Source organism: Meriones unguiculatus, chromosome 7 (assembly GCF_030254825.1).
Source record: "Meriones unguiculatus strain TT.TT164.6M chromosome 7, Bangor_MerUng_6.1, whole genome shotgun sequence".
NCBI classification, from domain to species: Eukaryota; Metazoa; Chordata; class Mammalia; order Rodentia; family Muridae; genus Meriones; species Meriones unguiculatus.
In genome coordinates this window covers 56916191-56929770 of record NC_083355.1, presented here as the reverse complement: position 1 = coordinate 56929770, position 13580 = coordinate 56916191, and the positions used below count along the sequence as shown (strand labels likewise).

The following is a 13580-nucleotide window of genomic DNA, read 5'->3' as shown; positions in this document are numbered from 1 at the left end:
GAAGAATGTAGGCTTTTGATCACAAAAACTCAGGTGAAAAAAAACCTGTATATCATCCTTTCCTCAAGCAAATGATAGAACACTATCTGAGATTTTGTTTCTTGTGATAGAAAGATGAGATTTCATTATTCTGCTGAGTTATGAAATATATTCTCCAAAATTGTTGTGAGAAGTAATTAATGTTTGTACAGTACTCAGTGCAGTGCCTGATGGTCCAGAAATGTAAAATGACAAACCTCTTTAGAAAACCCAGAGTCATAGGTCCTCCTTGTTTATCACATACTACCTTGCTGTTCTGAGACAGGAGAGGCTACTGGTTCAGTGTGACAAACAAGATGTACTGGGTGAGGTGGCACAGAAATCCTTCAGTCCTGTAACCCCAGCACTCAGGAGGCAGGGGCAGGTGGTCTCTGAGTTGGAGGCCAGCCTGGTCTACAAATTGAGTCCAGGACAGGCAAGGCTACACAGAGAAACCCTGTCTTGAAATAAAACACCAACAAAACAAAACAAAACAAAATGTCACAATTAAGTAGCCCCTTCTTTGTTGTTGTTTTAGGTTGAATTTTTAGGAGAAGAAGGAACTGGCTTGGGACCCACTTTAGAATTTTATGCTCTTGTGGCAGCAGAATTCCAGAGGACTGACTTGGGGACATGGCTTTGTGATGATAACTTTCCAGATGATGAGTCTCGTCACGTAAGATTTTTTTCTTGGGCTTTGAGTTCTGACAGCTTTCTCAAAATGCTGAAATAGGCTATGCTTTTGGAACGTGAGCCAGGTTTTCTGCCTGTACTTGTTTTGTTTTATGTGTATGAGTGTATTGTCTGCAAGTGTGTATAAGTACCACGTGCATGCCTAATGCTGGGGGAGATCAGATATGGGCATTGGATTACTTAGATATGGATGGCTGTGATCAGCCACTATGTGGGTGCCGGTAACTGAATCCAGGCTTTCTGCAAGATCAGCCCGTACGTTTCACTGCTGCGCCAGCTCTCGCTGTCCTCTTGGCACTACTGTAAAGATTATTATTTTATTTGTTTTCATTTTTGTTAAGATCTCATTCCTACCCCTAGTACTGAGGATCAAACCTAGTACTTTATGAATATGAGTAAAGCAATTTACCAGAGCCACGATGCCAGCCTGTTTTAAATTAAAACAAAACAAAACTTTTTTTCATGTAATCAGTGTGTGTGCTTGTGTGTGTGTTCCTGTGTCTCTGTTGGAGATCAGAGGACAACTTACTCTTACCAGCTGAGCCACCTTGCCAGTCTGGGTTTTATTTGTGTATACATTCTTTTATTCGCTTTTAAATTCTGTGTTACATCTATGTGGACAAGTCGAGACTGCACCACTGTGTACACATGCCACGTTGAATGTGGAAACAACTTTTGGGAAGAGTCCCTTTCTCTCTCCACCATATTCTCACAGATAATCTTAGTGCCATTAGATTATCTCTAACGGATTAAATTTGGTTGCCAGCGTTAATTAATGTGTGATTAAACCTGAAAAGAGGGTCCATATCTGTGACTCTTCTTGATGGTAATGAAAGGTTTGGTTACTGTTGGTTCACTTGATGCATTTCCTTTCTACAGGTGGATCTTGGCAGTGGACTGAAGCCTCCGGGGTTCTATGTTCAGCGGTCATGTGGGCTGTTCACGGCGCCATTCCCACAGGACAGCGACGAGCTTGACAGGGTCACAAAACTCTTCCATTTCCTTGGAATTTTCTTGGCCAAATGTATTCAAGACAACAGACTGGTGGACTTACCTATTTCTAAGCCTTTTTTTAAACTTATGTGCATGGGTGACATTAAAAGCAATATGAGCAAACTGATCTATGAGTCACGAGGTGACAGAGACTTGCACTGTACTGAAAGTCAGTCTGAAGCTTCTACGGAAGAAGGTCATGACTCCCTCTCAGTTGGAAGCTTTGAAGAGGATTCAAAATCAGAATTTATCCTTGATCCCCCTAAGCCAAAACCTCCAGCCTGGTTTCATGGAATTTTAACTTGGGAAGATTTTGAACTAGTAAATCCACACAGGGCCAGGTTTTTAAAAGAAATTAAAGACCTTGCCATCAAGAGGCGCCAGATTTTAGGCAATAAAGGTCTTTCTGAAGATGAGAAGAACACAAAGTTACAGGAATTAGTGCTCAAGAATCCATCAGGTTCTGGACCTCCATTGAGCATTGAGGATTTAGGGTAAGATTTTGTGTACATTCTTCAATAAGGAAAGTTAAAGGTGTGGCTTTCTCTGTCCCTGTAAATTTGTAGATTCTGAGTAAATTCTGGAGTGGTGATAGACTAGAAAATGCTGATTGTCTGTTGGAACCTTTGATGATATTATTATTATTATTATAAGATAGTACTGTATCAGGTATATAGCTCAGCTGGTATGTTGCTTGCCTAGTCCAAGAAGCCCTGGGCTAGATCTCCAACCCTGCATAGGCAGAATGTGCCTCTGTCCCAGTGCTGGGAAAGTAGAGACAGGACAGTAAGAAATTCAAGGTTACTCTTGACTACAAAGAAAGTTTGAGACCAGTCTGGGAAACATAAGACTTTGCCTTTAAAAAGACAAAATAAGGGGCTGAAGAAATGGCTCAGAGGTTAAGAGCATTGGCCGCTCTTCCAGAGGTCCTGAGTTCAGTTCCCAGCAACCACATGGTGGCTCGCAACCATGAGAGCTGGTGCCCTCTTCTGGCTGTGCAGACAGAACATTATATACATAATAAATAAATCTTAAAAAAAGAACAAAACATTAGTCATTATACTTTTGGAGCATTATCTGATTTTTTTCAAATATGATAAATTTGTATGTTGTACAAAAAATTCAAAGTCAATATTTGGAGAACTTCTAGTTAATCAATGGGTTTGCTGGTGAGCATGGGAGCATTTATGGTTTGGGCAGCACTGTCATCAACACTGGACAGTTGCTAAAGAGTAATCAAATCTTTTTGAACTTGCAGTTTAAATTTCCAGTTTTGCCCTTCTTCAAGAATATATGGCTTTACAGCTGTGGATCTCAAGCCAAGTGGTGAAGATGAGGTAAAGATTCTGCTCTTAGAACAGTTGTTAAGCCTGCCACATCCTCTTAGCACAGCCACGTATGCTAGTTGAAATGAACACTAATATGGGCAAACTCTCCTCTGTAGATGATAACAATGGATAATGCAGAAGAATATGTGGACTTGATGTTTGACTTTTGTATGCATACGGGTATTCAGAAGCAGATGGAAGCCTTTCGAGGTAATCTTAAAAGACAACACGTTTCCTTTTACTTTGACGTTAAAGTCCCTGCTGAGTATCATCGCATTTGCACCTAGGTTCTGGTCCTCCAGGTAGTGAGGTCCTGCAGAGTGGTCGGGCCACGTTTCAACGTGAGCTGTAGTATACCTTCCCCTACTCCTCTGGAGGAATGAAGACTTCTCACCCTTATTTGTTCATTTGTAAGTGGACAAAAATACAGGATGAGTGTGACTTATACTGCAAATCACTTGAAAACATGAACACAACTTAGGCTCCTTTGTGACAGGGCTGGCAAGGTCAGACTGGATAGTTATAATAAATATGAATTTGGCTATTGACTGCAGTGACCAAATACTCTTTCTGCTCACACTTGTGATCGTGAGCATTGTTTCTCTTTGTGTGTGTTAGGGGGCAGGTGCACGGTTGGTCCTGTGACCCTTCTTCCTCTGCAGAGATTTGTATTTGTAGTTGGCATTTTGGAATTGTGACTTAGAAACTGAGTTACGTGCTGTTTTTTGTTTGTTTTGCTGTGTTGTGTATGTTATATAGATGGGTTTAATAAAGTTTTTCCAATGGAGAAATTGAGTTCCTTCAGTCATGAGGAGGTCCAGATGATTCTTTGTGGAAATCAGTCACCATCCTGGGCAGCAGAGGACATTATCAATTACACTGAACCTAAGCTTGGCTATACACGTGACAGGTATGTATTGAAAATTTCCAAAGTACAAAATATTTCAGGTGTAAAAATGAACAGATTGTCTAAAGGACGATAATTTAGATAACTGCATTCATAAGCTGGCGAGCAATGGAGATGTCGAGGCCACTGCAGTGAGGACGCTGAGTCACAAACAGTTTGCAAACTCATTTTCTCACTGAGTGTAACCATTATTTTTTTTTTTTTTAAATTGAGTAACTTGTAAACCCTTAGGTAAATTGCACATATGCTAAAGTTTTACTGAAATATAACGGAGGAGCATACAGATTGTATATCCAGCTACAGGAATTCTCACAAAGCAATTACACCTGTGGAATAGAGGTCAGAATAAGAAACAATTTTGGAAGTCCCCGATCTTGTTATATTCTTTTCTAGTAATTAAAACAGCCATTGATTAATTTTCTTGGTTTTGACTTTTAATAAATGAAATTGTACACTCTCCCGAATACTCTCTGTTCTGGTTTTTCAACATTATAATTATAAATCCATCCATGTTGTGGCATATACTTGTAGTTCATTTTGTTCGTAGGCGGTGTTTTATTTTACTTCAGTAAAAAGAGTCATAAGTTTTGATTATTTTACTGATGAAAATGGATCAAATATACTCTGATAAATTTAGCATTATCTGTTAATCATGACACCGTATTTGAAGCTCTGATTTGGAGCTTGTTGTGTGTTTAAACTCGTACTTCATTGTTGCATTTCTTACTCTATGTGTAAGACAGCCTTTGACGTTTTACAGTGTAGCTCTGCCAGCCCAGCTCTCACCTAACCCGGCGGTATCTAGACAGTTTAGCTCTTCTGGCGTGTGTGTTGTTTTAGGGTTATTGTTGACTTAAAAAGTAATAGTTGTGCTGGGTCTTGTTTTCATTTCCCAGTATGGTCAAATCAACATAGCTGTGCTTTCGTTTTTTTCAGTCCTGGCTTCCTTAGGTTTGTGAGAGTTTTATGTGGCATGTCTTCAGATGAAAGGAAAGCCTTCTTGCAGTTCACCACTGGCTGTTCAACTCTGCCCCCCGGTGGACTGGCTAACCTGCATCCCAGGCTCACAGTTGTCCGAAAGGTACAAACTAGCTAGGGGAGAATCCAAAGGGAACTTAACTACATTAGGATTAAGAGGCAAAAAAAGATAAACTCAAGCTGTTCTGTTTCCCTTTCTTGCTATAGGTTGATGCTACCGATGCGAGCTATCCATCAGTCAACACTTGTGTCCATTATCTTAAGTTGCCTGAATATTCTTCCGAGGAGATCATGAGAGAGCGCTTGCTGGCTGCTACAATGGAGAAAGGCTTTCATCTCAATTGAGTTTTGAAATGCAGAAGGAAGTCAAGTCCGAGTGAAGCCTCTTGCATCTGTTTGCAGAGAAGTGTATGATTTTCCACACTAATGACACTTGCCTTGTTTTCCATCATTCAGGCTTTGAGAACATGTGGAATAAGTTCCTTAGCTGCTAATGACAAAGAAAATCCTTTAACTACCCAGCCAGCAGGCATCCAGCACAGGACACTGTTGCTTTACAAGGGCTCATGTGACTGGAAAGGTGGTTCTGCCTAACTGTTCCACAGAGCAGCCTCTCGGATCTTCAGTGCTCACTGTACATTCTAACCGTGTTTGTATCGAGGTTGTCATCGTCTCCTACTCCATACACTACAGTTGCCATCACTCATCCCCGTTTTGCTGGCTTTTTAGCAACTTGGTCAGAAATCCTGCTTCCTTAAAACATAGAGTGTTAATGAGCATCTCAGGCTCTTTCTTTTCGTTTTTAATGATGCCTGCACTACCAGAGTGTTCTAGTGTTCTCTATTCGTTTGGCATATAATCATGCACAACCTTTTTATTTCTTTGAGGTGGGAGTATATTTTTTTTTCCTAAATACCATTCTATAAAGATGAGATTCTAAAGTGTGTTTGTGCAGCTCAAAAATAAAGATATTAAGGGAGGGGCAAACACTGGTCTAGATGCAAGGCACACTCACAGCAACTTTTATGTTTGGTTGTATTTTCTTTGTATATTATAAACATTTATTTAACTTGTTGCAGTTTGAAGTAAATTTCTGAAATGTATGCTCAACAATAATCATTAAAATGTTTGCAGCGTAGAAAACTGTTTCATGTCACTATTTTACTACAGTCAACAGACCTGAGAGCTTAACCAGATATTTTTTTAACTCTTTACAATAGCATAAATTAATATATATATGTATATAATAAAATAAAACAAAAACTATCACATCGAAGTTGGACAAGGCAAAGCAACAGGAGGAAAAGAGCCCAAGAGAAGGCACAAGAATGAAAGACTTTCTGTTCTCACACTCAGGAGTCCCACAAAAACAATAAGCTGAAAGCTAAGATCCCTATGCAGAGGACCTGTGCAGGCCCTGCTGCTTTAGCCCCTGTGGATTCATACGAGCTTTGCAGCCCCAGTCCACCCATAAAATCTCTTTCCCAGGAAGATCTGTGTTCTCCTTAGTCCCTTTCTCTCTGCCTAACCTCTTGGGGCCTACAGATTATAGCTTGGTTATCATTTCTTCAATAGCTAATATCCATATACAAGCAAATACATACCTCATTTTTCTGGGACTGGTTACTCTGGATGATTTTTTTTTTCTAGTTCCATCCATTTGCCTGAAAATCTCATGATGCCTTTTTCTTTTTCTTTTTCTTTTTCTTTTTTTTTTTTTTTTTTTTTTTTCCCTAAGACAAAGTCTTGGCTGTCCTGGAAGTCACTCTGAGGACAAGCCTAGCATTGAACTAATAGAGACCTGCCCGTATCTGCCTCCCAAGCACTGGGATAAAGGTGTGCACCACCACAGCCTGGATGTCGTTTTCTTCAACAGCTGAGTAATACTCCATTGCATAGATGCACCACACTTTCTTTATCCATTCTTCTGCTGAGGGACATCTAGGTTGTGTCCAGTTCCTGGCTGTTATGAATAGAGCAGCAGTGAACACGGTTGAGCAAGTGTCCTTGTGGTAGAGTGAAGTGTTCTGGGCATATGCCATTCTGATTTCAATAGTGGCTATACAAGTTTGCACTTCTTTAAGAGCTTCTCTGCCATTTGAGTTTCCTCTGTTGAGAATTCTCTGTTTAAATCTGTACCCCATTTTTTAATTTTCTTTTTTTTTTTTTTTTGGTTGGTGTTGTTTTTGCAGTAGTGTTAACACTTCTTTGAAAGTCTGGTAGAATTAAGTGCTATCTTCTGGCCCTGGTCTTTTTTTGTGTGTTTTGTTTTTTGAGACAAGGTTTCTCCCTGTAGCCCTGGCTGTCCTGTAATTCTGTAGACAAGGATGGCCTTGAATTCAGTGATCTGCTTGTCTGTGCCTCTCAAGTACTAGGATTAAAGGTGTTGACCACCATTGCCTGCCACTGTTAGTAGACTTAATGATTGATTCTATTTCAATAGGGGTTATAGGCTTAAATCAATTATCTGATCTTGAAAAAATTAAAGATTTTCCAATTTGGTAGAGTTCAGGTTTTTAGAATATTGACCTAATGATTCTCTGGATTTCCTTGGCGTCTGTTGTTATGTCACCTTTTCATTTCTGATTTTCTTAATTTGGATATTCTCTGTCTCTAGTTAATTTGAATAAGGGTTTATTGATATTACTAATCTCAAAATAATCAACTCTTTCATTGATTCTTTGTATTGTTCCTTTTTTTAGATTCATTTATTATTTATACAGTATTCTGTACTGCATGTGTGCCTCAGGGCAGCAGAGGGCATCAGATCTTACTATAGATGGTTGTGAGCCACCATGTGGTTGCTGGGAATTGAACTCAGGACCTTTGGAAGAGCAGCCAGTGCTCTTAACCATTGAGCCGTCTCTCCAACCCCTGTATTGTTCTTTTTATTTCTAGTTCATTGATTTCAGCAGTGAGTTTCATTCTTGCTATCTACTCCTTTTGGCTTCAATTTCTTTTTGTTCTAAAGCTTTCAGGTGTGTTGTATGTTGCAAGTACGAGATCTCTACGATCTCTTTATGTAGGCACTTAGTGCTACGAACTTGCCCTTTAGAACCACCTTCTTTGTGTCCCACAAGTTTGGGTATGGTGTATATTTACTTTCATTTTTTTTATTTCTATTTTGACCCATTTTTCATTTAGTAGAGAGTTGTTCAGTTTCCATGAGGTTGTAAGGTCCCAGGCTTTAATCTGTCAGATAGGATGCAGGGAGTTATTTCAGTTTTCTTGTGTCTGTTGACACTGGCATTGTGTCTGAGTATGCGGTCACTTTGGGAGAAAGTTCATAACGTCTGTCTGGGCCAGCATTTCTGTTTCGTATTCTTCAGGATGACTTGTTGCTGCGAGAGTGGTCCTGAAGTGTGTGGGGGTCAATGTGTGATGGAAGCCGGAGCAGTGTTTCTCCATGAACTTGGCTTCCTTTGTATTTGGAGCACAGATGTTAAGAATCGAAATGTCATCTTGGCGATTTTTCCTTTGCTGAATATGTAGTGTCCTTCCCTACTTCTGATTAGTTTTAGTTTGAAGTCTATTTTGTCAGATAACAGCCAGGCGGTAGTGACACATTCAGGGAGCCTGAGGCAGGGGGATCTCCATGAACTCAAGGCAAGCCTGGTCTACAAAGTGAGTACAGGACAGCCAAGACTACACAGAGAAAACCCTGTCTCAAAAAACTAAAAGAAAAAACAAAAAGCTTTATTATGGGATGTCTTACTTACTCTGTATGGTGGCTGAAAGTTTTGCTGGATATAGTAATCTGGGTTGGCATCTGTGGTCTCCTAGAGTCTATAATATTAGCACGTCTGTCCAGGTGCTTCTGGCTCTTAGTGTCTCCATTGAGAAGTCAGGTATAATTCTAATAAGTCTGCCTTTATATACTATTTTTCCCTTGAGGCTTTTAATATTCTTTCTTTGTTCTGTGTATGTTTGTTGTTTTGATTATTATGTGGTGGGGGACTTTATTTTCTGGTCCAATCTATTTGGTGTTCTGGAAGCTTCTTGTAACTTTTATAGACAACCCTTTTGGGTTAGGAAAATTTTCTTCTATGATTTTGTTGAAAATTTCTTCTGGACCTTTGAGCTGGGTTGCTTTTGTTCCCTCTATTCCTATTATTCTTAGACTTGCACTTTGATATTTGTTAGGATAAAGCAGCAAAGGGGAGGGCCTTTTTGGCTAGCCCTTGCCAAGGTGTGCCACTAAGCAATTGCAGCATACAACAGATCTAGTTGTTTATTGGGGGATGGGGGAAAGTGAAAGGCAGTCTCAGAGTGGAGACAGGAGAGATGGAGACAGAGAGAGGAAACGGAGGACAGAGGTCTGGGGTGGCTGGTGCCTTTTCTGTGCTGCATCTTGGTGTGCCCGGCAGCAGCAGGCACTGAAGTAAGCGGCTGCAGCTAGGTCCCTGGTGTCCCCGGGTTAAGTCCTGGATGTTTTGTGTCCTTTTTTTTGTTTGTTTGATTTTTCATTATTATTATTTTGGCTTTTCAAGACAGATTCTCTGTGAAGCTCTGGCTCTCTGGAACTCACTATGTAGTTCAGGCTGGCCTCAAGCTCAGAGATCCGCCTAACCTTGCCTCCTGAGTGCTGGAGTGCCACCACCACCCTGCCAAGAGGAGTTTTTTGTTTTGTTTTGTTTTAGATTTAACATTTTCTTTGACTGATGTATATTTTTTTCTACCCCATCTTCAAGACCTGATATTCTTTATTCCCTGTTTTGTATCCTGTTGGTGAAGCTTGCCTCTGTAGAGTCTGTATGAATTCCCAAATTTTCAATTCCAGAATTCCCTCATTTTGGGTTTTCTTCATGGATTCTAATTCCATCTTCAGGTCTTGAACAGTTTTGTTCATTTTCTTCTATTGTTGGTTGTGTTTTCCTAGAGTTCTGGAAGGGATTTGTTCGTTTTCTCTCTGAAAGACTGTTTAAGTCGTTCTTATATGTCAGCTATGTTTGACTCTTAGGCCCGCTGGGCTCAGGTGGAGACGTACTGTGTTGGCTGTTACTGTATTTTTACACTGGCGTCTAGCATCTGAGATTGAGAAGATTATAGATGTAGGTGCTGATAAACAGTTTTGTCTTGTTGGGTGGGTGTTTTGTTCCTTGGTTTCTGCTTCCTCCCTGGATTTTAGGGGAGAATAATGGCAGTGTGCTATGTGATAGAAAATTTTTTGTTGGCTTGTTCTCCTTGCCTGCTCAGCTGGCACGTTCCCAGGGAACACCTGCAGGTGTTGGGGACTGGGACAAAGCAGTGAGCAGAGGGAAGGAGGCTAGAGGGAGACCTGAGGATCCACAGGAGACAGGGCCACAGTGTTCTGCTGCAGAGCTGAGGAGGAGACTTGGGGGTTGGGTCTGGGGAACAGCAGGAGAGATGGAATCTGCCTACTTTTCATTTTCAGTTACTCAGTTTTATGAAATTACTACAAGAAAAAATTTGACTTTTCTACAGTATTTCTTGAAACCAGAGAACTATAAGAAATACATATTCATGTATGTGTGACCTACCTGCCGTGTTTGGTTATAAAGTAATCTTCAGCTAGAAATACCCAGGTCTCAAATTTTTAAGTGTTATTTTGAGACAGCTTTTACTCGAGAGCCCAGGATGGTTTTAAGCTCCTGCTGTGGCCCCAACCGCCCCCGACTTTTGATGTTCTTCTTGACTTTGCCTCCTGAATGCTGGAGCTCCGGGTGGGATCTAGTGATAGCTTTTGGACACCAGGTGTACTGTTTAGCACTGTATCTTCAGGGAGGAGGAGGAGGTCTGAGATCAGGAATGACTTCCTATCCTGTGTTAGTGTAGAAAGGCTACTCCTATTTTCTGGTTTTGAAGAAAGGAGTGTGTTTCTAATTTCCAGAGGCCTTTTGTTACCACGTGGCGCTAGCAGTGATAGGAATGATAACAGTAATAGTAACCATATTTATTTTTATTTTGTGTGTATGTTTGCGTGCACAAATGACTGTGCACCACACGTGCAGTACCTGTGGAGGCCAGAGGAGGGCATCAGGTGCCCTTGGGATCCGTGTTAATGCGTGGTTGTGAGGCCCCACCCCCCACCCCAGTGGGTGCTGGGAATTTACCTGTGTCCTCTAGAAGAGCACCCAGCTCCCCCACAGTGGCTTCGAAAAGGCATTTGGAGCATATTTGAGGTTGCTCGGTCCTGGGTAATTACCGTAAGAAACAGCTCAGACTGCTGTCAGTGCTTTTATGTGTGTACAGGAATCCTCCAAGGATTGGTGGCAGGGTGCTCTTTTCCATAAATGCCATAGTATTTGCATACATCCTGCCCACATCCTCCTGAGGCTGAAACCATTCTGTGTTTCTCCACTTGACCCTGGGTAAGTACCATGTAAGAGGACACCTGTAAGTGTTGAGCATAGGCGATTTTTCAAATATTGAGAGTCTGCTCTTGGGAGAATCCTTGGATATGGAACCAGTGTTGTGAAAGTGTGGCCAGAGCCAGCCTTCAATTATTTCACTGTATTTGCTTCACGGTTCACTGTGAGACTGAAAGTTAAGACATAACAGCCACATTTCAGTATGTTACCTATGTTTTGATCAGAAAAGTAAAGGGTTATTGTTTTTTGTTTTGACTTCAATGAAGTCATGGCTATACAACTAAAACTACATAATAGGATTGATACCCACTTTCTGTATACAGTATTGCCATGGTAAAATATTTTCTAAACAAAAGCCGTGTGAGTGGTGAGCTTTTGCAAAGGCCAGCTGGGTGGCGAGAGCAAATCTTGGTCTGCTGGCCGTTCTCATTGGCTGTGTGGCTATGAGGTAAGTGTGATCTTACAATCTTGTCTTGTTTTTAGACGCTGATTTGGGAGGCGAAGACGGTGCTGTACCATGGCACTCATGGAGGGACAGCTTGCCAGGGTTGGTCTCCAGCGGGTGTGGTGGCGCCGTTAATCCCAGCCCTTGGGAGGCAGAGGCAAGCAGCTCTCTTGAGTTCCATCCACGCACGCAGTGTATTTCTCGCAATTAACACTCCAGGCAGTCGAGATCTGAGACTTTCGGTTTGGTCTCTTTGCAAATGTTCTTATTTCCTGAAACTGAATATTTTTATATCAGAGACCTAGCTACAGCTTGACCTATATATTAGCATATACATATAAAATCCCTTATCCATTCATCCATAGGTGCTGCTAATACCTTTCATGGTCTAATAACCTTTTTACATTTGGTATTTGCATTTTCAAATGACAAGATCTCTATCAACACCTGCCTTTCATCAGGGTCTGCTACAGCTTTGTTCACTGGTGAAACTAAAGTTTGTAAAAAGTCAGTGAAATCTGGTGTCAGAAGAAGGAGAAAAAAAAGGAGCTGGTTTTCTCCTACCGTGTACACCCTGGGGATGACATTCAGGTCACCAAACTTGGTGACAAGTGCGCTTATGCACTGGCCCCAGGTTTCTAGATGGTTGAAAATACAAGTAAAGGTAGTATTTTATGACATGAAAATTATTTTTTTTTCTAAGTTCTCTAACCTAGGCTGGCTTCAAACTCCACCTAGCCAAGAATGATGTTGAGCTTCTGGCTCCCCTTCCTCTGGCTCCCCAGTGTTGGGATTACAGGCGTGCACCACCAAGCCTGCTCAATGCGGTGCTAAGCTCAAACCTGAGCCCCGTGTATGCTCAGCAAACATCCTACTGCCGCCCCCGGCGCTGAAATGTTTGGAGTTTTCTTAGAACGGTCTGTTCTTTCACTTCCGGTTGCTTTTGCAGCACACTGAGTAGGGAAGATAGCTGGGACTACATAGCTCACATAGAGTCAAATATTCAACCCCTGCCTGTTGGAGTCAGTTTGCCAGGTCCTAGTCTAGCAAGTTGCTACAGTGGGTTGCCCGGTGATTCCTAGATGATCAGTTTAAAAGGCACTGCAGGCAATTAGCTGAAGTGAGGAGGTCACACAGCACGTTACCAACAGCTGAACCACAGCTCGCTTTGAGTCAGGCGCTGTCAGCCATACCAGGGTCTCCGAGTACAGCCACGCTCTTCAGGGTATTTTCCTATGGTATCTACTTAATATTTTTTAAACTTTAATATTCTCTAAAGGTACTAAAATCTGTGCCAAGATATAATTTGTCTGCTATTTTAGTGTGACCCCAAATTTAATTTTGTCCACTCCCTAGCTGCTTCTGGCGCACCAGTTTCTGCAGTTCCCCAGATGCTGCTATTAACTGCTGCCAGCTAGGGCAGTGTTTCCTGCTGCTGCATCTCAGCACGACGTCGGAAGGTCTTCCATCCAGACGGGCTTTCTCCACTTCCTACCTCCATCGTGCGGTGCTCCCGCGGGCCAGAGCCTTCTCTGCGCCTTTCCAAATGAGTTCTGAACCATCCATGTTTGCGTTTGGAGTCCAGTATGGATAGTTTTCCGGTCTTTATGATTAAAACTTTATGTGTAGCATTTTAGAACAAGAACCACCTCGCTGCTGGAGAGGTAGCTCAGTGGTTAAGAGCACTTGCCTGCTCTGTTAGAGGTTCTGTGGTCAATTCCCAGCACCCACACATGGTGGCTCACAACCATCTGTATTGGGATCTGATGTCCCCTTCTGGTGTGTGTGAAGACATCAATTATATACAGAAAAATAAGTAAATAAATATTTAAAAGCCGCCTCCTCTCCCCATCCATACACGAGAGCAAACACAGTGCCGCCGGGGG

General features: G+C 41.7%; 1 protein-coding gene across 7 annotated transcripts in view; it reads left to right on the top strand.

The window, feature by feature from the left end:
• The window catches only part of Hectd1 (HECT domain E3 ubiquitin protein ligase 1), an 89863-nt gene extending 83803 nt beyond the window's left edge, over positions 1 to 6060 (top strand). For all 7 annotated transcript variants that reach the window (XM_060387469.1, XM_060387472.1, XM_021654179.2 and 4 more), the window contains 7 exons: positions 557 to 694; positions 1591 to 2198; positions 2963 to 3041; positions 3149 to 3242; positions 3792 to 3942; positions 4876 to 5020; positions 5125 to 6060. In XM_060387469.1, coding sequence (XP_060243452.1) covers positions 557 to 694; positions 1591 to 2198; positions 2963 to 3041; positions 3149 to 3242; positions 3792 to 3942; positions 4876 to 5020; positions 5125 to 5262 — 1353 coding nt within the window. In that variant the 3' untranslated portion in view covers positions 5263 to 6060. The remainder of the gene's footprint in view (positions 1 to 556; positions 695 to 1590; positions 2199 to 2962; positions 3042 to 3148; positions 3243 to 3791; positions 3943 to 4875; positions 5021 to 5124) is intronic.
• Positions 6061 to 13580: the final 7520 nt, after the last annotated feature.